Source organism: Bufo gargarizans, chromosome 4, assembly GCF_014858855.1.
Source record: "Bufo gargarizans isolate SCDJY-AF-19 chromosome 4, ASM1485885v1, whole genome shotgun sequence".
Lineage (NCBI taxonomy): Eukaryota > Metazoa > Chordata > Amphibia > Anura > Bufonidae > Bufo > Bufo gargarizans.
This window is the reverse complement of record NC_058083.1, coordinates 384,112,838-384,135,377: the sequence shown is the minus strand read 5'-3', so window position 1 is coordinate 384,135,377 and position 22,540 is coordinate 384,112,838. Positions and strand designations below refer to the sequence as shown.

The following is a 22,540-nucleotide window of genomic DNA, read 5'->3' as shown; positions in this document are numbered from 1 at the left end:
ATCCATTAAATGTCAATAGTAAATGTCTGAAATTGGGAGCGCTGAAAATAGCCCCATAGAAGTGAAATGAGCAGTGGGTGGGCTTGCGCTGTGCGCTTCCCATTCATTTCAATGGGACTGCGAAATATAGCAGAGTGCGCCACGCGGCTATTTTTGGCTCTCCCATAGGAATGAAAAGAGGGCGGCCACGCCCCCTCACTTTACAGGCTCCATTCTAAAGATAGGTGCAGGTCCCAGCTATGGGACCTGCACCTATCAGACAATGGGGCATATCCAAGCAATATGCCCCCAATGTTTGAGGCGAGACAACCCCTTTAACTATTGTTATAAACTCTGTTCACATCACATTTTAACTTAAAAAAAAAAAATATTACAAAATAAACATGATTGTATATTGTAATGGGTCCAAAGATAAATTCCGCATCAGACATTTCAGACTTGGGCTACATGCACACGACAGTGAAAAATGGCCGTGTGGCGGCCGTCTAAATATGGGGCTATTCGCATGGCCGTTCTTTTAACGGCCAATGAATAGCGTCCGTCCAAAAATAGGACATGTCCTATCTTTGGCCGTTTTCATGGCCAGACGGACCCTATTGAAATCAATGGGACCGTTTTTAAAAGGTCAATTGACAGGAGTGCACTCGTCTAACGGCCATTAAAAACGGGTACACAAGCCATTTAGGGGTAAAAACCAAAAAATAAAACTACCTCATCCATTTGCTCGCGGAGCAACAACGTCTTCTCTCTATATTGAGTAGGACCTGCCGAAGGACCTGCGACTTGTGTGGTGACGTAACCATGTGGGAGCGCGCAGTGACGTCCCCGCACACCTTTGGCAGGCCCCGTTCTGTGAAGAGAGAAGAGACTGCTGCAGCGCGAACAAGTGGATAAGGTGAGGTTTTTGTTTTTTTTTGCTGTGGGACTATGGGGGCATCATATAAACCATTGGGGCCCGAAAAAGAAAAAGAAAAAACGCTATGGGGACATTATTTAAGATAGGGCTCTACATTGGGGGCATTATTAAAGCTGGGGGCAGAAAAAATAAAAATCCTACACTATGGGGGACATTATTTTAGCTGGGGGCCTACCATCCTGTGGGTGTTTTCAGAAGGCTGGGTCTATAAATAACTGCCAATCAAATTCATCAATTTTTCATGTCCGGTTTTAAACAGACATGAAACAGATCCAAAACAGACATTAAAAAACGGACACACGGCCAGAAAATGGATGCACACACTGATGCAAAATGGCCATGAAAAACTGAAAAGTGTGTCCGTTTTAAACTGACTTTTTTTTTCCACTGTCGTGTGCATGAGGCCTAAAGGCATTTACGGTATATCCAAGGACAAGAACATTAGAACTAAGAATATTCAACTAGAAATATATTTATATCTTCCAGCTCCTATGTAAACACTAACCTTCTCTTTGATTTGCCAGGAACTTCCATGGGGATACTGTCTCTTTTCCCACAGCAGAACCACCATTCCATGGGCTTGTAGTAAACTGGCACATACATCCCTCATAAGTCTAGACACTCTTGAAAGCTGGCACAAGGAAAAACCATCAAGAAACCCTGCAATATGCTGCAGAACTTCATAAGGCAAACTACTAAGGTGATTAACGGGTGGTCCTAATGAAGAACTTTTTGTAGTTTCAATGTCAATGGGTAAATGAGGTTGAACCCCAAATGATTTCAAGTGTCTGTCGTGGATAATTTTTGATCCTAGAGTTGAAGGACAAAACCTACGTTGGGAATAAGTACATCCATAATATGCTAATGGACATCTCTGTTCCATCCAGCCGTTCAGACCTGCATGAATATCACCATGAACATTCTTAAAGTGAGAGGAAAACTCTTCTCTTCTAAACAATTGTCCACATACAAATGTAAACATAGACCTCTGTTTAGTTTGGTATCTCGCAACACATTCCAGAACCAAGTCCAGACCAAGTGTCTGAAAAGGACTAGGATTAGATAGTTGGGGATTTGCGTGGTCACAAGCAGAAGCTGAAGCTATCTCCCCAACCATGGTATTTGTTGCCAATATTGCAGAAGGAAATGAAAAGGTTTGTGTTCCAAAGTCAACATGATAACCATCTATATTTCGACTGTCTGAAATCCCTCGACCACCAGGAGAATCCCCTAAACAAAATAGCAAAGCAGCTGTAATTAAGTCAATACCATTGAGCCCCATTGGGTCTTCTTGAACTTCCAAGTCAGAAGTGTCCACCGATTTATTTGCGGTTCTAGTCTTGAACCAATACGTATCAGCCAAGAAAGGACTTCTTCCAAAGACAGCAACATTTCGTAATCCTTGTTCATCTTTCTTATCCAATATTTGTTCGCTAGAACCATTTACGAGTGGTGGAGAGGAGACTGGGTTGGCGCTAGGCAAGGAGCTACATTGACTGACGAGTTTCTCAACACCTTCTACGGTGATAACAGCACCATTTCCATTAGGTCCCACAGTAAACACATTATCTTTTCCCTGAGGAGCAAGCATGTTATCATGGAAACCATTGCACATAACAGATACCTGGCTCACGTCATCACTTTCCACCACATAACTACCATTTGTTCGTGGATAGAAATCACTTGACCCATTTTGACACTTTTGTTTCAAGGAGCTGCAGGCCATTCCACTAGCAGCCCCAATACTGTCTTCATTATCAAATTCCTGATCCATAAAGGTATCGTGTATACTATTGTGCTCAGAGAGCTGGAAGTTTTTGTTCATCTCGCAGCTTGCATCTCTTAGCCTTCCATTAAGCACCGCAATGTCTCTTGTGGCACTGTTTAAGATGTCAAGAGCAGCTGCTAAACTTTTAGTGGTCTCTACTGTTGCTTGATAAAGTGCACTGTAGGAATCTTCATCACTGGATACATCATTTGCGATCGCATTGCCCTCATCTTCTGTTTTGACAGCTCTCTGTTTAGGCGATTCAAGTTTTTCAGTAGTTTTAGATATCATGGTGGCCACTTTGAGAGACTCCAAGAGCATTCTTTGATCTTGCAATGCTAGAGCCATATCTAGTTGTTCTACTTCATCAACATCTCTGCTCAAATTCTCGTACGATTTTCTATCGGCGTAGCTCACCGGCCACCTATTCCACTCCATTGTGCAACAAACGACACTGGCAGGGCAGAGCTGTAAATGTTCAGCTAGTTTATTACGAGTCATGAAAAATGGACATCCAAAACCGCTGTTCAAGCAAGGTACTCTTTCTAGGGGACATAACATTCGATGTTCTTCGGCTTTGCATGAATGGAAGACCGCCCCACAAACATGTGGGCAGCCGATGAGATCGCAGGAAATTCCAGTCTCTGGTCTTATCATGCATCTTCGACTGACACAACAAGCACAGTGTGAATGTTGAGGTTCTTCCTCCATCATGGGGCCAGGTCTAAAAGAATAAAAGAAAAATAAATAATTCACCATTATTTTTTAAAGAAAGTACCTTTCTTATTTACACAATTGGACATCTTTTCAATTAAAAACCAAATGATGCCTAAAAATATGCTACTGAACACCATTAGAGGAAAGAATTCACATTCTACGGGACTAATGGAGACCACAAACTGAATAAAGCAGCAGTGCGCATGTCTGAATCAAACTTCTCCTCACCACAGATCATGTAGGGTGAAGGTAATGGGGACTCAGGACCAGTTTTTGTTCCAGTTGTCATACCTGTGGATAAGTGACAAATTTCATTTGTGGGAAACCCCTTTATGGAAAACCCCGGATTGGACCAATAAGTGGAGACCACTAAGTACCCGGTAAGTGTAAAGACAGTGGCTGATCAGTGAGGATTCTGTCTTTCCTTACAAAGCACTCCGAGGTATTTACTAAAAACTCTGCCCAACTCACAGGCATCCACCCAAACCCACAGTCAAGATAAAAAGGTGCCACAAATGCATTTTTTTTTTTTTAATAGGAAACCAGGTACTGACTAAAAACCGTGTTCTCCAGCTTTACCCAAATCTTCTCACTAATGAAATCATATAAAACCTTCTACTCTACTTTGTGTATAATGGCCTCACCATTTCAGATCTCTGCTTGCCATCAGTGAATGCAAAATGTATTTGCAACAAGCCAGGCACCTGTGACACCAGGACATACGGTATCTTCAGCCCCCAAAAGGTAACCAAGAATGTAAGGAACCATACAACATAAATTTGTGATTTATTAACCCCTTAAGGACTGGTCCCTTATTTCCTCCCCAGACTCTTCTTTTAGGACCTGCCAAAGGACCTTTGATGACGTAATCGCCCTCACCACGTGGTGAGGGCGATTACGTCAAAGGTCCTTTGGCAGGTCCTAAAAGAAGACTATGCCGGCTGCACGAACAGGATGAGGTGAGTTTATTTATTTTTTTAACCCCTCAAGTCACAGTTTAGTAAGCATTCTGTATTAAGAATGCTATTATTTTCCCTTATAACCCTGTTATAAGGGAAAATAATAAAGTCTACAAAACACCTAACCCAAACTTCAGTGAAGAAGCCAGGGTTCGGGTCTGGGTACCACAATCAGTTTTTTTCTCCCGCGTGTGCAAAATGCATTGCACTCGCGCGGAAAAAAACTGAGCAACGCAATCAAAACTGACTGAAATTGCGTACGCACTCGCACGATTTTCCCTGATCGCAGACGCAACGTATCCGGAGCTACTCGTCTGCAAAAGGGGCCTTATGGTAACTAGTTGTAGCACCGCAATTTTGCTGCGGGGCCTCAGATCGGAACATCTAAGGGGTAAAATGACCGGGTTCCGTATTGTAGCCAATCTCTGTCACTGCGACCATCTATACAACCCCTTAAGCATAATAACATATAGTATATGTCCATGATTCTGCATTAAGGATCGTAGTTTAAATAATCTGATATAAATGCAGTTCGCTGATTTCTTGGAGAAGACGGTCCTGCGCTGCTGAGCCACCTCTTCATCCTGCGCTGCTGAGCCACCTCTTCATGAAACTGAAGTCTAGCAGAGAGTCCATCAGTTTTTGTAATTGCTGACCATGCCTAACGCCATAATGCTTTGACCACACGGAATAAGATCCACATGCAATTCTCTAATACTGTTTCATTTCTGAATCATCTCATAGAAGGGGTTACAGAATTCCAATGCAAGACGCTATAAACGCGGACCATCCATTGCTTCTGACGTCCGAGCTGTAGATTTTCTCACACAAGAAAGCAGAGACTGAGGAAGGGCGACATGCCGAAATACAGGCCAGCACTGCAGATACACACGTGTTAGAGGAGGAGGCGCCGGGTATACCTCACGGTAGTTTCTGTTTGCTCCTTACATTACAGATTATGAACCTCTGTGTAACAAAGACGTTTTGTAAGAAAGATGACCGGCGAGAACAGTCTGGTTGTTGAGAAAACTATAAATAACATATTTCCACAGAGAGACTTCATTAAGCCACGAACACAACCACGTTTTTATGAGCAGCCTGCTGGGTACACATTCAGGACAGCTGCTGACAACCCCCCATGACAAGAGTCTTGTGCCTTCTGTTTATAACCTGATTATGCAACTTCTCTGCTCGGAAAAATATTAGCGCACAAGAAGCAGACCCAGTCACGAGAAGAGGACAAGAAATGTCCTCATACTGTTTACCTCATCTAGGGCCTAAAGAGGTATCACAATTCACATTAATGTGGTGGCCTCGGGGAAAAGCCAATACTGAACTTTTATTTTAACCATAGTAAAATACAGCCCGAAATTTTATATAATATATCAATGCGTACAATAGTGCGATTGGTTACAGTGCGCAATAGAGGAATCCGGCATCAGGATACTTCTGTATTCGGCGCAGTGAGGAATCCGGCATCAGGAGCGCATCATTCACTCACTGCGCCAAATACAGAAGTGAACGGCGCAGGACAGGGGACCTAGGCAGGATAAAGGGTCAGTAGACGGAGCCTCTAGGTGCTGAATCTACGCCCACATAGCACCTAGAGGCTCATTAGCATATTATAAAAGTGTATTTTTTTTTACCAAAACGGCTGCAGGGAGAAGTGTAAAAAACATGGTGGTAGAAACCCTGTAAAGATTGAGCATGCTGCTTCTTTAAAGGGTGGGGGGGGGGGGGGGATTGTGCTATTGAAACAACTTATCCCCTTTCCACAGGATAGGGGATGTATCTAACCAGTCGGGGTCCGACTGCTGAGGCCGTGCTTCCTGTTTGAATGGCTGGGCAGAAAGCATGCTTGTCCGCCGCTCCATCCAACTCTATGGGACTGCCAGAGATAGCAGAATATAAGCGCTCCTCTCCGGCAGGCCCACCAAGCTGAATGGAGCAGCAATGTGCATGCATGACCGCCACTCCATTCAAATGAGCAGAGCTTACCGCGCCCAGGCCATTGATACTAGTCGGGACGTCACTGGGCCTGCGGTAAACAGCGAGAAGGCTACGGCGCTACTGCCAGCGCCAGCTCAAACAGCTGATCAGCAGGGGTCCCAGGTGTCGGACCCCCGCCGATCAGATGATGGTGATCTATCCAGAGGTTATATCATCAGTTTAAAAAAACTGCAGAACCCCTTTAATGGACAACCGCTTTAAAGGGCATCTGTCAGCAGAGTTGTACCCATGACACTGTCTGACCTGCTGCATGTGCGTTTAGCAGCTAAATGCATCTGTGTTGGCCCCATGTTCATATGTGCCCGCATTGCTGAGAAAAATGAGGTTTTATTATATGCAAATGAGCCTCTAGGAGCAACAGGGCCGTTACTCCTAGATTGCTCAGCTCTCTCTGCAACTGCTGCATCCTCTGCACTTTGACTTGAGGGGGCCTGGCAGCTGCAGAGAGAGCTGAGCCTTTAGATGTAACGGTAACGCCCCCGTTGCTCCTAGAGGTTCATTTGCATTTATTAAAAACATCATTTTTCTCAGCAAAGCGGATACATATGAACAGGGGAGCAACACAGATGTCTTCAGCTGCCAAGTGCACATGCAACAGGTCAGCCAGTTTTATAGGTTCCCTTTAAAAGGGTATCCGTCAGCAGATTTGTACCCATCATGTTGAACATGGCCTCTGACATGAAGGCACAGTGTTATAGAGCAGGATTCACTAAAAACTTTTATATTATTCATTCAAATTCCTGCTCATTCTGGGTTTTGAAGTCCAGGTGGCGGTCCTATCAGTGACTGACAGCCATCTCTGTATACATAGTCAGAGGGTAAGGCTGTCCATCACTGAATGAGCAGGGATTTAGATGAATGAAACACAGGTTTCTAGTGAATCTTTTCCAATAAAACTATACATCAGTCTGCTCAGCTCCTCCTGCTCTATATCAAGCTGCCTGCGGCTCAGATGCCATGTTCAACATAGTTCACTTTAAAGATTTTTGACATTTTTTTTCCCATTCAGAAAATGTTCCGTTTATAATATCACCTACAACTACAGACTGCCCGCTCGTCTGCTTAATAGGGCTGGCACAGAGGTCTAGGAGGCCACATTGCCTTTGCGTGACTGATTTCATACTGAGGTTTCGTCGTACGCCACATCAGACTTCATGGGTGCAGAAGAGCAATGCTACTAATGGACAATATCTCCTTACATACAGAGTCTGGCGGAAAGATTAGAAACCATCTTCAATCCACTGTGCGCGTGAACTCAACTACCAAGCCCAAGAACCCAGCGCCCCTCCTGCGCACACAGCTGAGGACGCCGACTCTCCTCGTGAACACTTTTGGCTTCATGTATTGGGCTTCTTCAGAATTGTCAGGACAAGACCTCAAGAGTGTATTTAAGGACACGCCATCATTAATCTCAGATTTCAGTATGGAACTAGCACGCTGCAACAAAACAGCCAAAGACACAAACACCAAACCTCGGATCTAATGCGTTTGAATATTTCCGATCATCAAAAGAACAATTCTATATTCTTATTTTTTCTAATTTTCTTTTCTTTATAGAATTATAGGGGCTCCCATCATCCCTGAGCTCTTGCAACAGTAGTTTCCAAGATTTGCTTTAGGCCTCATGCACACGACTGTATGTATTTTGCGGTCTGCAAAAAATACGGATGAAGTCTGTGTGCATTCTGTATTTTGCGGAACAGAACAGCTGACCCCTAATAGAACAGTACTATCCTAGTCCATAATGCAGAAATACGGAAACTGAATTCACAAGGAGTACCTTCCATTTTTTTGCGGTTCCATTGAAATAAATGGTTCGCTATACATTCCGCGAAAAAAAAAAAAAAACCCACAACAACATGGAACGGAATGGACACGGAAAGAAAGTAAGTTTGTGTGCATGAGCCCTTACAGTAGGGACCAGTGTGCACTGGGAGACTGCTGTGAGCATGTTCTGTGCAGAAGTCATTGAGGAGGGAGGGGGAGGAGGCGAGCCATCAATGGTGTGCATTCAGACATGGTCAGGACAGGTCATTTATCTACATAGTTACTCAGCTTGTTGTGCAACGCTACATATAAAATAGTATATAAATTATTTATTGTTCTGAAAATTCAGGATAAGGCCTAGTTCACACTTCAGCGATTTAGTCATTGTTTGATCAGTGATTTCCATCAGCAATTGGGAGACAAAACCAGAAGTGGATCCTGCACAGAGATGAGGTATAAGAGACAGATTTATAGCCTTTGTGTTTTTAACCCACACCCGATTCTGGCTCCCGCTCCCTGATGGAAAACACTGACCAAACAATGACTAAAGCCTGTATTTGACAAATCTGCAAGCGATTGTTGGGAGGGAAGCGTGGCAATCACTTGCTAGCTAGCAGAGGTGACTGCTCCTATTACAAGTAGCAATCTCCACCTCTTTGCTATGCCATTGCTTGTCCCCATGCTGTCCAGTGGTTTGCCAGCGGCAGAGGATTCCGTATGCAAACTGATAGCATTTGTCAGAAGGATCAGGATTTATTTTTTTCACATTTTTTCCAGTCTGAGCATGCGCAGTCGGCAAAAACTGATCCGTTTTGCCGGAACACTCGGCATTAATGCATGTCAATGGGAAAAAATGCCGGGCCCAGCAATCCAGAATTTGACAGAGATAAAACTGCAGCATGCTGCGGTATTCTCTCCGTCCTGAAAAGGCAAAAAAGACTGAACTGAAGACATCCTGATGCATCCTGAACAGATTGCTCTCCATTCAGAATGCATTAGGATAAAACTGATCCGTTTTTTTTCCGGTATTGAGCCCCTAGGACGGAACTCTATGCCGGAAAAGAATAATGCTAGTGTGAGAGCACCCTTAGTCAGCACGATCTGCCACCAGCAAGCACTGATTTTTAAGCATGCTTAGGGTACTTTCACACTAGCGTTTTTGTTTTCCAGTATTCAGTTCCGTCACAGGAGCTCTATACCGGAAAGAACTGATCAGTTTTATCCTAATGCATTCCGATTAGGATGCATCAGGATGGCCCATTGGAGAAGACGATTGTCGGGAAGGAAGCGTTCCTTCCTGAAAACCGCTTGCTCGTCAGTGGTGGACAAAGCTGCATTTACATGCAGCAATCTCCTCCACAGTATGGGGAGAAGTAATTGCTAATGCCATCGCTCGTTCCATACAGAATTCTTGCCATCACCTTTTCCTATTGTGTGCACCCACCACTGCTGGATTGCAGGGTGGTCGTAACCACTGGATATGAGCAGTGTATAATGTGATGGAAAAGTTAATCCAGCCAGAAAAGGAGACAATATAGATAAATCACAATACATTAGTAAGTGCCTTGTAGTAACCTACTCTACATGATGAATACCATTTACTGAAGTGGGACAACCATACTAAACTTCATAAACTCAGCCATGTCTATATTTCAGTCCCCAAAAAAATCTGCAAAATACAAAAATATCTTCCATGTGCACATAGGGCTGCAGTAAACGAATATTTTTGTAATCGAGTATTCTATCGATTATATTTCTCGATTCATCGAGTAATCTAATAAGAAAAAGCTACTTAAAATAACGTACGTAATTAGGTATGTATAAAGTTATTGGTTTGAAGGGGTTAATAACTTTATACATGCCTAATGCCAAGGTGCTTCCATTAACCCCTCCAAACCAATAACTTTATACATGCCCATTGGGTTTGGAGGGGTTAATGGAAGCACCTTGGCATTAGGCATGTATAAAGTTATTGGTTTGAAGAGGTTAATGAAAGCACCTTGGAGGTGCCTTCATTAACCCCTCTCTAAACCAATAACTTTATACATGCCAAGGTGGTGCCTACAGCCTCCATTAACCACTCTCTCCATCTGCCTGCCTCCCCCCAGCCTCTGAGCTGCCTGCCTCCCCCCAGCCTCTGAGCTGCCTGCCTCCCCCCAGCCTCTGAGCTGCCTGCCTCCCCCCAGCCTCTGAGCTGCCTGCCTCCCCCCAGCCTCTGAGCTGCCTGCCCCCTCTGGTAACGCAACCCCCCCCCCCCCAGTATTAATCATTGGTGGCAGTGGCCACAGGGTCCCCCCACCCATCATTGGTGGCAGTTTGCAGTTCCGATCGGAGCCCCAGCAGTGTAATGCTGGGGCTCCGATCGGTTACCATGGCAGCCAGGACGCTACTGAAGTCCTGGCTGCCATGGTATGTTAGTGAGCAGAGAGCAGCATTATACTCACGTGTGCTGTGGCGCCGGTCGCTCCTTCTTCTGTCTGTGCGGCGGATTGCTAATGCTTACAGCATTAGCAATGCACCGCACAGACCTATGAGAAGGAGCGACTGGCGGCCACAGCGCACGTGAACTGCAAACTGCCACCAATGATGGGGGGGAGGAGGGGGACCCTGTGGGATATGGCCAGCACATTCATTGGTGGCGCAGTGGCCACAGTCCCTCCCCTCCTCCTCCTACTCGGTCCTCATTGGTCTTCAGCGGCAGCCGCGCACAGTGGGGAGGGAGGGACTCCCTCCTTCTCCCTCCGCTGTGCCGGCCGGCCCAGTCCTGCCTCTCCGGCCTCCGGAGGACACGGAGCGGTGAGTGACACGCTTAATTTCACTCCCGCTCTGTGATCACGTGATGTAAACGATTACTCGATGCAGGGAAACTGAATTTTTTTACTCGATTTAATCGAGTTATTCGAATAATCGTTTCAGCCCTATGTGCACGCACTCCCATCAACTGAATAAGGACAATAATAGGACATGTCCTTGGCCCCACAGAAATGAATGGGTCTGCGTGGGATCTGCCAAAAAAAAAAAAAAAACGCAGGTAGCACATGGATGAATAATACGGTCGTGCGAATGAGCGCCTAGATGTTTTTACACTGGCAACATATTTAACAACCATACTACCACAAACAAGACAGGCGTTCTAGACGGCCATGTACCGTTATATGCACAGAATATACTAAATGAATAACACAGTCTTCTGTCAGGCCTTAAAAGGAAAGCAAAAAGATTTCCTGCACATTCAATTCTGGGCACCGGACCAGCAGCATTTCTACCACGATAAACACGGCCGGGGGGGGGGGGGGGTATAAATCTTACAGACTGTGCAGCTACACCAGCGGATTCTGACACAGCACTGTATACACCTGCACACAGGTAAAGAGCCCCAAAAAACCACAGTATGGCCAACAAGCTCTTTACCCTGGCGAGGCCCCATTAAAACGACCGTATGGCCGCTGTGCCCATGTTGTGGAACGCAAACAGAGGGCCTGTAAAAAACACGTCCACCAGCCGCGTGAACGCCGTACTGCGGTGCATACCCATTGACTTCAATGGGTCCACGATCTGCAAGATAGGACATGTCCCATCTTTTACATGCAGAGGCACGGACAGGGAAGCGCTTCCGTGTCCATGCCTCTGCAACTCAAAACATAGGACATGTCTTGCAAATCTCGGACGCATTTAAGTCAATACGGAGCACACATGGCTGGTGCCCGCATTTGAGGACCCGCTGTTTGTGGTCCGCAACACTGGCACAGCGGCCATACGGTCATCTAAATGGGGCCTGAAGAAAAGGGTGGCACTAGATTGACAGGTTTTGTGCTGTACAAGAACAAGCCCCGGTTCTTTTTAAGTAGATGATAGGAGTAGTGCCTCATGCACACGACTAACCATTTCGTGGTCCACAAAATAGAGATAGCGGCTACAAGCATGCCGTACTTTTATCACCATCTTCACTAGATTTGTCTATCCTTGTACGCAAAAAGGAGAATAGGACATTTATTTTTATTTTTTTCAGAATGGCCAGACAGATGCAGGCCGCACTCAGATGATATCCATGTCCGTGTGTTATCCACAAAAATTACAGATCAGGCGCGGACCAAAGCTACAGTCATGTGCATGAGGCCCAAGTGTGGCTCACCTCATTGTGGTGTGCCACAGACATGGATGAGACAAGGCTGCTCCAACCCCAAGAGGATTGTGGTGCAGGTGCTATTCTGAGCAAATTTTTAAAGAGGGAAGGTGTCAAAAAATGACCGGTTTAAATCACGTTTTTAATGTTACACTTTTATTGTTTTAGAATTTTGGGGGATTTTTTATTGTATTAATCAATGTCACCATCGATATAAAAATGTATAAAAGACTGCAGTGTTCACACTGGCCAGTAGGCCTAAAATATGTTAAAGGGGTTTTCTGCTTTTGTCATATTGATGACCGATCCTCAGGATTAGGGATGAGCGAATCGACTTCGAATGAAACATCCGAAGTCGATTCGCATAAAACTTCATTCTAATACTGTATGGAGCAGGAGCTCCATACAGTATTAGAATGTATTGGCTCCAATGAGCCGAAGTTATTGCTTTGCAAAGGCTCGCGAGACTTCACATAATAACTTCAGAAAATTGTACTGTAGAAAACATTTTCCGAACTGTAGTTCGGTTCCAAGTGGTTCTGAGTTCGGGAAATGTTTTTTTTTTTTACAGTACTAGTTAATTTATGAAGTTATTGCGCAAAGTCTTGCGAGACTTCGAAACAATAACTTCGGCTCATCAGAGCCAATACATTCTAATACTGTACGGAGCTCCTGCTCTGTACAGTATTGGAATAAAGTTTTATGTTAATCGACTTCGGATGTTTCATCCGAAGTTGATTCGCTCATCCCTACTCAGGATAGGTCATCAATATCAGATTGGCAGGGGTCCAACTGCCGATTAACTGTTTACCTGCTCACTGTCAACATCGCAGCGGTGTAGAGTGTAATTACAGCTCCTCCGTCCCTATACATCAATAGGACGGCTCCGTTCTATTCACCCATTGAAGAGAATGGGGGCGGAGGAGCTGTGATCACACCTTCTTGTCTGTGCCATGTTAACGTTGAGCAGGCAAACAGCTTATCAGCAGGGATGCTGGCATTCGGGCCCCTGCTAATGAGGACCTATCCTGAGGGTAGGTCATCACTATAACAAAAAGCACACAACACCTATAAAACTTCCTGTCTTGAGTGCAGCTACATGGACCACAGACACATTGGACAGGAGCGGACCCACTTATATAGGAGTTTTGAAGGCACGCTCTGTGACCTTTGCAGAGGTCAGGAGGGAGTAGATACGCTGTGATATCACTTTTCTGATGGCATGTTCTTTTACGTTCCTCCTACAATCTTTGGATGTGCTCCACATATGGAACCTCTTACACTGAGTGTTATTCATTGAACACTAATGAAAATGGGTCTGGATCATCTCTACCTTGGCATATCTAGATTATGTTGGTACTGGCCAGGTTGGGAAATTTTCTGATATTTGTTCTCTAAATGTTGACACTCAGGTGACTTTATGAATCTGTCGTCTGAACAGGGAAGACCTGCACTTCGGAATATCAGAATCAAGATGAAGCAGTTAAAATGAAACTACTACACGGGGATACTTACACGAGTGCCTAGTATGACTGTAGGCTCACCATTCGGGACTCCTAAAGGGAGTGTGTGTACATAATTGATGGGGGCTCTGGGTTTTGGAGAACGGCAGCACTGCAGCCCTTAAAGGGGGGGGGGGGTCACACCTCCTTCCCTGCTGCAACTGTGACTCCAAAGTCGCAGAAGAAAATCCAATACTGCTGAATTTTTTGCGATTGTTGATCCAGTTCACATCGCCGTTTAGCTTTCTATTCTTTTGATCCGTCAGACAAGGAAGGAAAAAAGCCGGATCCGTTATTTTAAAGATCAGTTTGCGTCAGTTCCGTCAGAGATCAGTTATTTTTTTTATGAGAAAAATTCCTGCATGCACTGAGCAGATCATTTTTTTTTTTTTTTTTTTTTTTTTTACAGGATGCTGAAAATAAAGGATTTTTTAAAAAATGTTCTTCTGACGGATCAGGAGAACGGAAAGCTAAGCGGTCATGTGAACCCGGCCAAAGGCTAGTTTCACACTAGTGCTAGACACTTCTGGCAGACTGTCCCGGCAGGGAGCGCGCAGAGGTTTTCGTCAGGTTGTGGCCGGATCTCCACCGGTCCACATTATGGTTAACGGGACTGCATGGCAACGCGGTAGCTTCTGGCAATGCTGGAATGCAGGGAGCTCCAAGAGGCTTTAAACCCATGCAGAGCCAGGAGAACATCTTAGACTCTCTTTAAGTAACAATTCTTAGGAAAAGAAAACTGCCCTGAGTAGTAACAGGTGAATATATTGTACTATAGCATTGAATGGAATTCAGAAACTGCGACAGATGCTCTTTAAGTTCCTCGGGCTATAAAAAGAAGTGAAATGTAGAGGATAATTAGGAACAGAGCGGTGTCTGCTGTAAGGATTAGTACAGTACGGCGTATGCGGTGGCCGAGTGGTATGCACCTCTCAGAATGTGCGATGATTTACGGAGACATCTGAGCATTCTTTCCCATTTATCGGCCCCCGTGCCATTTGTGGCTAGGACAGCTGCTGGTCACACTTGACCTAGGGTGTGGAGAGAATATGATGCTAAACTGGTAGTCAGGAGTTATCAGGCTACAGGAACCTCGGTAGTCAGAGAGTGAGAAAAATCTTTACCAGGGGTCATCAATATCTGATCGGCAGGGGTCCGACCAGCAGTTTTTAGAGGCCGCACATAGGCACTTCCGTTGATGTAGCCGCTTGGATGCAACAAGAGCAACTGTGACACCCTCATTGCACCAAGTAGTGTGTTGTGTTGTTCAAGCTGAACCATAAAAAGTAATAAAGGAGAAATCATTTTTAAAAGGGAACCGGTCACCAATTCTAGGCAGCATAAACCCTGATTAATAGCTTAGACACCGATTTAGTAGATGTGTGCGCCTTTACAAGTGATGGCCTATCCTCAGGATAAGGCCTCATGCACACGACCGTTGTTTGGCCGTTTTGTGCTTTGGGGGACCGCGGGCAACATTCATGCGGCTGTCGCAATGGATCCAGATCCGTTATCTGTCCACACTATTTTTTGCGGTGCGGTGAGAAACCCCACAGAAGCACTCCGTAGTGCTTCTGTGCCTCCGCTCTGCACCTTCCGGATTGTGGACCCATTAAAGTGAACGGCCGTGTATCACGGATGCAGACCCAGTGCCTGCATATTGCGGACCTGCTGTTTGTGGGCCGCAATAAGGGCAACGGCCGTGTGCATGAGACCTAAGCCACCACTATCTGGTCAGTGGGGGTCCGATAGCATGCACCTCCGTGATCTGCTGTTTTGCAGTAGCTGCAGAACCAGAACTACACATCCCCATCTGCTATGAAGTGAATGGATCAACATCTGTCTTATGTGGTAGTCCAGCCAGAAGCACTAATCACCTATCCACTGGATAAGTAATACATGCCTCATTGCTGGGGTACAACCACAGCAACCCCCACTGATTGTCAGAAAGGGAACATGGTACCCCCTACCCTCCAGCCACAAGACGGTAGCTAGGAGAAGTTTGAATGTAGCAGCGGTTGAGCATTGTGCCCTGCCACTCTATACAAAGCCTATGGCACTGACAAATAGATTATTAAGAGTCCATTCACACATCTGTATGTGTTTTGCAGATCCGCAAAACACGGACACCGGAAATGTGCATTCCGCATTTTGCAAACCGCACATCGCCGACACTCTCATAGAAAATGCCTCTCTTGTCCGCAATTGTGGACAAGAATAGGACATGTTCTATTTTTTTGCGGAATGGAAGTGCGGATCCGGAAGTGCAGATGCGGACAGCACATTTCGGCCCTATTGAAAATGAATGGATCCGCACCTGTTCCGCAAAATTGCAGAACGGATGCAGACCCATTTTGCGGACGTGTGAATGGACCCTAAAACCGATTCTCCCATCTTGTCCCCGGGACAACCGTTCCTTTCTACATGTGACACTTGGGTTCACAGGAAAGCTTTCATTTTCTCCCCTTCTTCAGAAATCTGATAACTATATGTAACATACGGTCTGACCCTGTATAAGCGCGCACAGGCCCCAAGTAACACAAACCTGGTCCAAGCACTTCCCTGGAGTCTCATGGGCAAGGAATGGACGGACTTGTGTCCGATTTCACAAGGGGGTTATTGTTCACAGCATTTTCTTAAAATAACAGTTTATTAGTCCCGCTTTTTACTCGATCTAATCACAGGTTCATGTCAGCCGTGTCTAATAATTCTAGGTCATCATCTATAATGACATACTCCCCGATCCGGTGATGTCACAAAGCACCATCATTTATACAGATTTAGGGCTGATTCATACGAGTGTGCACAGTCCAGGAAACACGGGCCGCTAGTCGGCCATTTACTATGTGATTGCGGGTCTAATGTACTGTTCTCTCATGTGACCCCCGATCAGATAGGAACCGATCATAAATCACTCGTGCGGGCAGTTCTGCTCAGGGGAGCTGCGGACGACGCACCATACACATTTCCCGGACCGAATGCAGTCGTGTGAATCAGCCCTTAGGCTGCAAGTATACCACACCTGCCCATGGACTATGTCTGGTACTACAGCTCAAGATGCAATACCACATACAACCTGCAGGAAAGTGTGGCGCTGGTTTTAGAAGAAAGAAGCCATGTTTTTCTAATGCTGGACAGCTCCTTTAGAGGGGTGGTCTCACGAAGACCTCTCCAAATAGGTAACAGAGGTGGGGTACTGAAATTCTGTCTGGCTGCAACTGCCACTGGGGGGGACTGAGGAGTTTACTGTATATAATTCGATACCCAGCTATTAACTCTTGCATGCCTGCAGCTCTCTGACCACAGGGAACACCCACTGTGCAAACATAAATGTACTCCTCCATATTATATGTGATATGAATATTGCACTTAAAGGGGCGGTCCCTAAATATAAAGGTATCCTCTACCTCATGATGCGTCCGATTGGTGGGGAGTCTAACCGCTGGGACCCCCACCATTTCAGAGAGCACATCTTGTACCGCTGGGACCCCCACCATTTCAGAGAGCACATCTTGTACCGCTGGGACCCCCACCATTTCAGAGAGCACATCTTGTACCGCTGGGACCCCCACCATTTCAGAGAGCACATCTTGTGTCATTGTCCCCCTGAGGCTGGGTTCAGACCTGAGCGTTCGCGATGGAGCGCTCTGTATGCGTGATTGTACCGGCGTTTGCAATCGCGCATACAGAGACAAGCGAACACCCATTGTCGAGCGTTCCCGAAAGCCTATGTACGGGAACGCACGACAAGACGCCCCAAAGAAGCTCATGTACTACTTGGGGCGTCACGCCCAGGTGAGAACCATGCCAATAGGGAAGCATTGGTTTCTCCTTGTTGAGCATTTTACAGCGCGTAGGAACGCGCTGTAAGACGCTCAGGTGTGAACCCAGCCTTACAGCACATGAATGGAGGTACGGTGGAGCAAGCACTTTCAGCTCCATGCATCTCTAGAATGCCAGAGATAGCCGAGCACTATAATTGACTATCTTAGGACTACAGGATATGAATGGAGGGCCAATGTACATGGTCAATTGTTACAAGGTGGGAGACAAGACCCACATTCTTATGAATGTTGGGACCCCAACAGCTGTATCCACCTAGACACTTATTCCCCATCCCGTGGACAGTGGATTGGGACAACCCTTTTATGCTCCCCCTAGTGGTGGCTGCAGGCATCCAGGATTTTATCATACGACTTTCGGTCTATGCAGAGCGGCTGGAGCCCAACTTCAGGAAAAACTCAGCTCCTAACGTGGTATGAAATTAAACAGCACAATACATTGGACTGCGGTCTCTTAGTGTAAGGAAAAGGCTGTTGCACGTGACTTGGGAATAGGAAGGGGATCCGCACTAGGATGTAACCAGATGACATTAATAAGGGTCCCGGTGACCAGACAGGTGGGAAAGGCTTGAGATTTCAAGAATTTGTTAAATATTTAAAGCACCTAATCACCAATAAACTCTGCTCTACATATAAATGAAAGGCCGTTCATGAGATGAGCAGTTTAACCCGATTAGTGACCCTCATTAGGAACAGATTTCATTTTCACTGCACTTACACTGGTGGTAGAAAGCGTAATCTGTTACTAGGGGGTCCACAATAACAGATGTACTGTAGAAGGTGAGGCCTCCGGAGGGAAGATGCCTAGAAGAAACTAGAGTGAAACCGGTCTGATTCCAATTGTCGACCCCACTCACTTGTATAATACAAAGCGTATGACCATAACCATACACCCGGTCAGATAGGAACTATCAAAGGTTTATGATGCAGTCAGTTTAGGGGAGTGGAGCAGCGATCTGTCCAAGAAATACGGCGGACACACAGGCCATGTTTCCCGGATAAAGCGCGGCTGTGTGAATCAGGCTGTACAGATTCTGCTTCTGAAATATACAGTAATTGTGTTCATCTCCACAACAATCTACTCTGTCGTCATTAAAAGGTTAAAAGATCTTGGCCACCTAAAGTGCATTGGTCCAAGCATGCAAAAATCTTAGCCTCAAAGGCTGCATTTCCACAGCTATGTGAATGTGTAAGACTAGCTGAACGTGCAAACTAAAGTCTACGGAGCTGGAGAAAGGAGGCTGCCCGATAACCTCCGAACCCGCCTGATCAGCTACTCCAGCCGTAAGCAATCGCTCCACGTCAGCGGGAAGCTGGAGATGTAAGGCACAGGAGCACGTCACATGCAGTACGGAGACCCCATCGTTCTTCATGGACTGCAGAGATGGGGATCCTAGAATAGTGTGACCGTAGTCTAGACTCCTACAAAACTGTCAACTTTTCCTGAATCTTCGCTTCAATCTCCATGCTCCCTCTGGGCTCCACTGTTTACTACCCAAACTTCCAGGTTGAGGGTGTAGACGAGCTGCAGCCACAACACTTCCCATAGTGCTGTGTACTAGAAGACCAGCCAGAAATGTACACCCCTACTACACTCTTCTCTGGGCTGAAAACTCCACCCACTATGGCCCACATAACCTCCATATGACTAGCAGTAACAGACCATTACTGTGGAGAATCCAGCTGGAGTTTCTCTTTACCTCTAGTGGACCCTCCCCGTCACTCCATTGGCTGCGGGATGACAACAGGTTGTCATGACACCCAGGGGACTCTCCCACAGCCGTATGCCTACCAGGCCATGCGCAGTACAGCAAATTCTACAAAGGAACAGTAGAACGCGTGCACCAGTTACATATAGTACAGTGAAGTCCCATGATTAAAGGGCCGGACAAATGCCTGGCTCTGTCAAACAAGCATAAGGCTGGGTTCACACCTGAGCGTTTTAAAGCGCGTTCCTACGCGCTGTAAAACGCTCAACAGGCAAAAACCAATGTTTCCCTATGAGCATGGTTCTCATCTGAGCGTTTTAGAGCACGTACGAACGCGCTGTAATACGCCCTCCGCCTCAGGAAGTACAGGAGCTTCTCTGGGGCGTATTGTCGCGCGTAACACCTCTGTTTTTCATTGTACGCCTCTGTGGTCAATAGCAAGAACGCGCGTACAACGTGCGTTTCCAAAATACGCCTCAAAAACGCCTGTAAACAGCACTTATCGAATACGCTCAGGTGTGAACCCAGCCTAAGGGAGGGGCTGGAAGAGAACAGCAATGGAACTAAAGTGCACAAAGAGCTTGGGCACGCTCTTGGTGCACTTAACAGTTCACTTACATAATTAATCAAAAGGCTTTTCTTCAGTAATGAAGAAACAACGGGAAATAAATAAATCAGGGAACTGTTTTATTATATGCAGCAAGCCAAACCAGCCGCGGCCTTCTCTCAGCTTTTCCCAGGCCGAGTGATGACACGTTCATCGATCACAAGGCCTAGGAGCAACTCAGCCCCATAGAAGTGAATGGGGCTGAGCGGGGTTCCTTGGCAAGAACGGAGACGGCTGTGGTGCTCACCGCTGATCGGCAGAGGTCCCCGCTCAGATAGGTCATCAGTATAAAAATCTTGGAAAACCCTATTAAGTTATCCTCTATCCACAGGATAAGTACTAGATTTATCCCTAGCACTCAGCGCTCCAGATGGCTACCAAAATGGTCGCAAATGCGCCTTACAATTTGCAGACAAGACTTTTTAGCCTAGTCGACATTTGCGACAGGGCTGCCGCGCTGTACCTGTATATTGCGGCAGGGCATCGGAGTCAATAATTCCTTGTCCCGTCGCCGATCACCTACGCTACAGGCCTGAGGTCTATTTGGTAGTGAAATCCCAGAGGAGGCGGGCGTGAGGACATCACGCCCGCCTGTGCTGGGACGCACAGCAGTGAGCTGTGCCCTTCTGCGTCGCACCATCCCGAGCCGTACCAGCAGCTAGTGAGCGCCAGCGAAAGGACACGGGCAAGTATAAGATTTTTTTTTAAGTGCCAACATTACTGGCCGGAAATGGGGAGTAATTACTATATAGGGGCAATGTGGGGGAAAATTACTATGTGGGGGAAGTTACTACTGTGCGGGGGGAGGAATTAATCTAAGGTTTTATTATTATTACTGGGGGCACTCTAGGTGGCATTCATAATTGCTGTAGACACTATAGGGACATTATTTCTAGTGGGGTCACTATTTTTTCAGCAGTATAGTACCTGGACCATTGGGGAGCACCACAGGCACAGTATTGGGAGTGGCAGCAGGATGACATTGTTGGAACATCATGATGGGGGGGGGGGGGGTTTGACGGAAACAAATAGAAAAATCGAATGTGTCTGTAGAGACTAGATGCGGATGAAATAATTTGTAATGGAGGTCTGGGTCAAATGGAGGAGAAGAGGAAAGAGAACGTCTACATGGCAGGGGCTGTCACTGGATGTAAGAGGTATGTGGTGCTGTATTCTCCTATATGTAGCGCTGGCTCACTACTGTGACCTGCGTCTCGTCTTCTCCAAGTCTTTTTTTTTTTTTTTTTTTTATATATCTTTTCAATTTGGCGACTAAAAATTTAAATTTGGCGACTACATTTTTCAGTTTAGGAGCCAATGGTTCCTGTTTATTTTTTTTAGTCTGGAGCACTGGCACTCCCACCAATCACAAGAAAGGGGCCCTTGTACCCCATGGAGGGCCAGTCAGGCATGTGTGTGGCCACTCCATTTTTATTTTTTTTTTATGGGAGTTATGGAGCAGCACTCGGCCATTTCCGGAACCCTCATAGAAATAAATGGAGCATCTGCTTGCATGCCCGACTAGCCACTAGGACCCCACAGGGGTAACTCCGGAATACCTCTTTAATAGATCCACTTTTTGAACTCACTAGAGAGAATGAAGACCGTCCCACTTTGGTGCCCAGGTATCCAGTCCTACACACTTTTGCCCCACAAAAAACAAAGCCTCCTATGATCACATTGATGGGGGAATTGCTTTTGGAATGTGGCTGCAGGTCAGTCATGCTGCATACTGCGCAGCATAAGTGTGAAATGCAAAAAAAAAAAATGGCAGAACTGAAAAAGTTAATAACAGCTATATATACACAAATTACACGCATCTCTAAATGATACCAGTGAAAACGCTGCTCTGATGGAAACCATGTCCTCAGTGCCGGACCAAGACTGGTCAGATGAGAGGAAATTTCCCTTCAGGGCTCGATCTGCCAGCAAAACAGCAGCAGATGAAAAACCAATTAATTTATACTGGGCAGGGTGCGGACCGCCGGGTGTCACCCTGTATTTGGGTTTGTGTATCTACATCAGCAGCGCTCACCGGTTAGAACAGAGCAAATAGGAGACAATGATAAGTGTATTGTTCCTTCCATGATTCATACGGCAGGAGCCATGGGCAACCCGTACTCTGATAACTCCCCCTTCACAGCCGACGCTGGTCTACCGCAGTCCTTCCAAGGATGGAGCTTCTGTCACAGCTGTGTAAGAGCGCTGCTCCGGACTGTGAGTGGGACATGTACTTTCTTCTCTACAGACCCCAGAGATAGAACGTGACCAGACAGCGCGGTCACAGCCTAGTGTATACGGGCACCAATAAATCTATTAAATAACGTACCCTCAGAATAGGTCGTCAGTATGTGATCGGTGGGGGTCTGACACCCAGGACTAGGGCTGAAACGATTACTCACATTAAAATCGATTAACTTGACAAAAAAATCCTTGATGCAAATTGTTTGCATCGATGATTCGTTTGCGCCATGTGACCACACCGAGTGTGAGTGACGTAGGGTTGTTTCGATGCCAAAATTTTGATTCGGTTTCGATACCATAAAAAAGTATTGCGATACTCAATACCACGCGAAAGAAATAAAAAAAGCCGCGTGCATTGCGCATTTTATGGAACGTC

General features: G+C 46.0%; 1 protein-coding gene across 1 annotated transcript in view; it reads right to left on the bottom strand.

Moving 5' to 3' along the window:
* Positions 1–22,540, bottom strand: part of FBXO30 (F-box protein 30) — a 29,752-nt gene that overhangs the window by 3,565 nt on the left and 3,647 nt on the right. Inside the window, exon 2 of the mRNA XM_044289457.1 lies at positions 1,422–3,408. Coding sequence (XP_044145392.1) covers positions 1,422–3,408 — 1,987 coding nt within the window. The remainder of the gene's footprint in view (positions 1–1,421; positions 3,409–22,540) is intronic.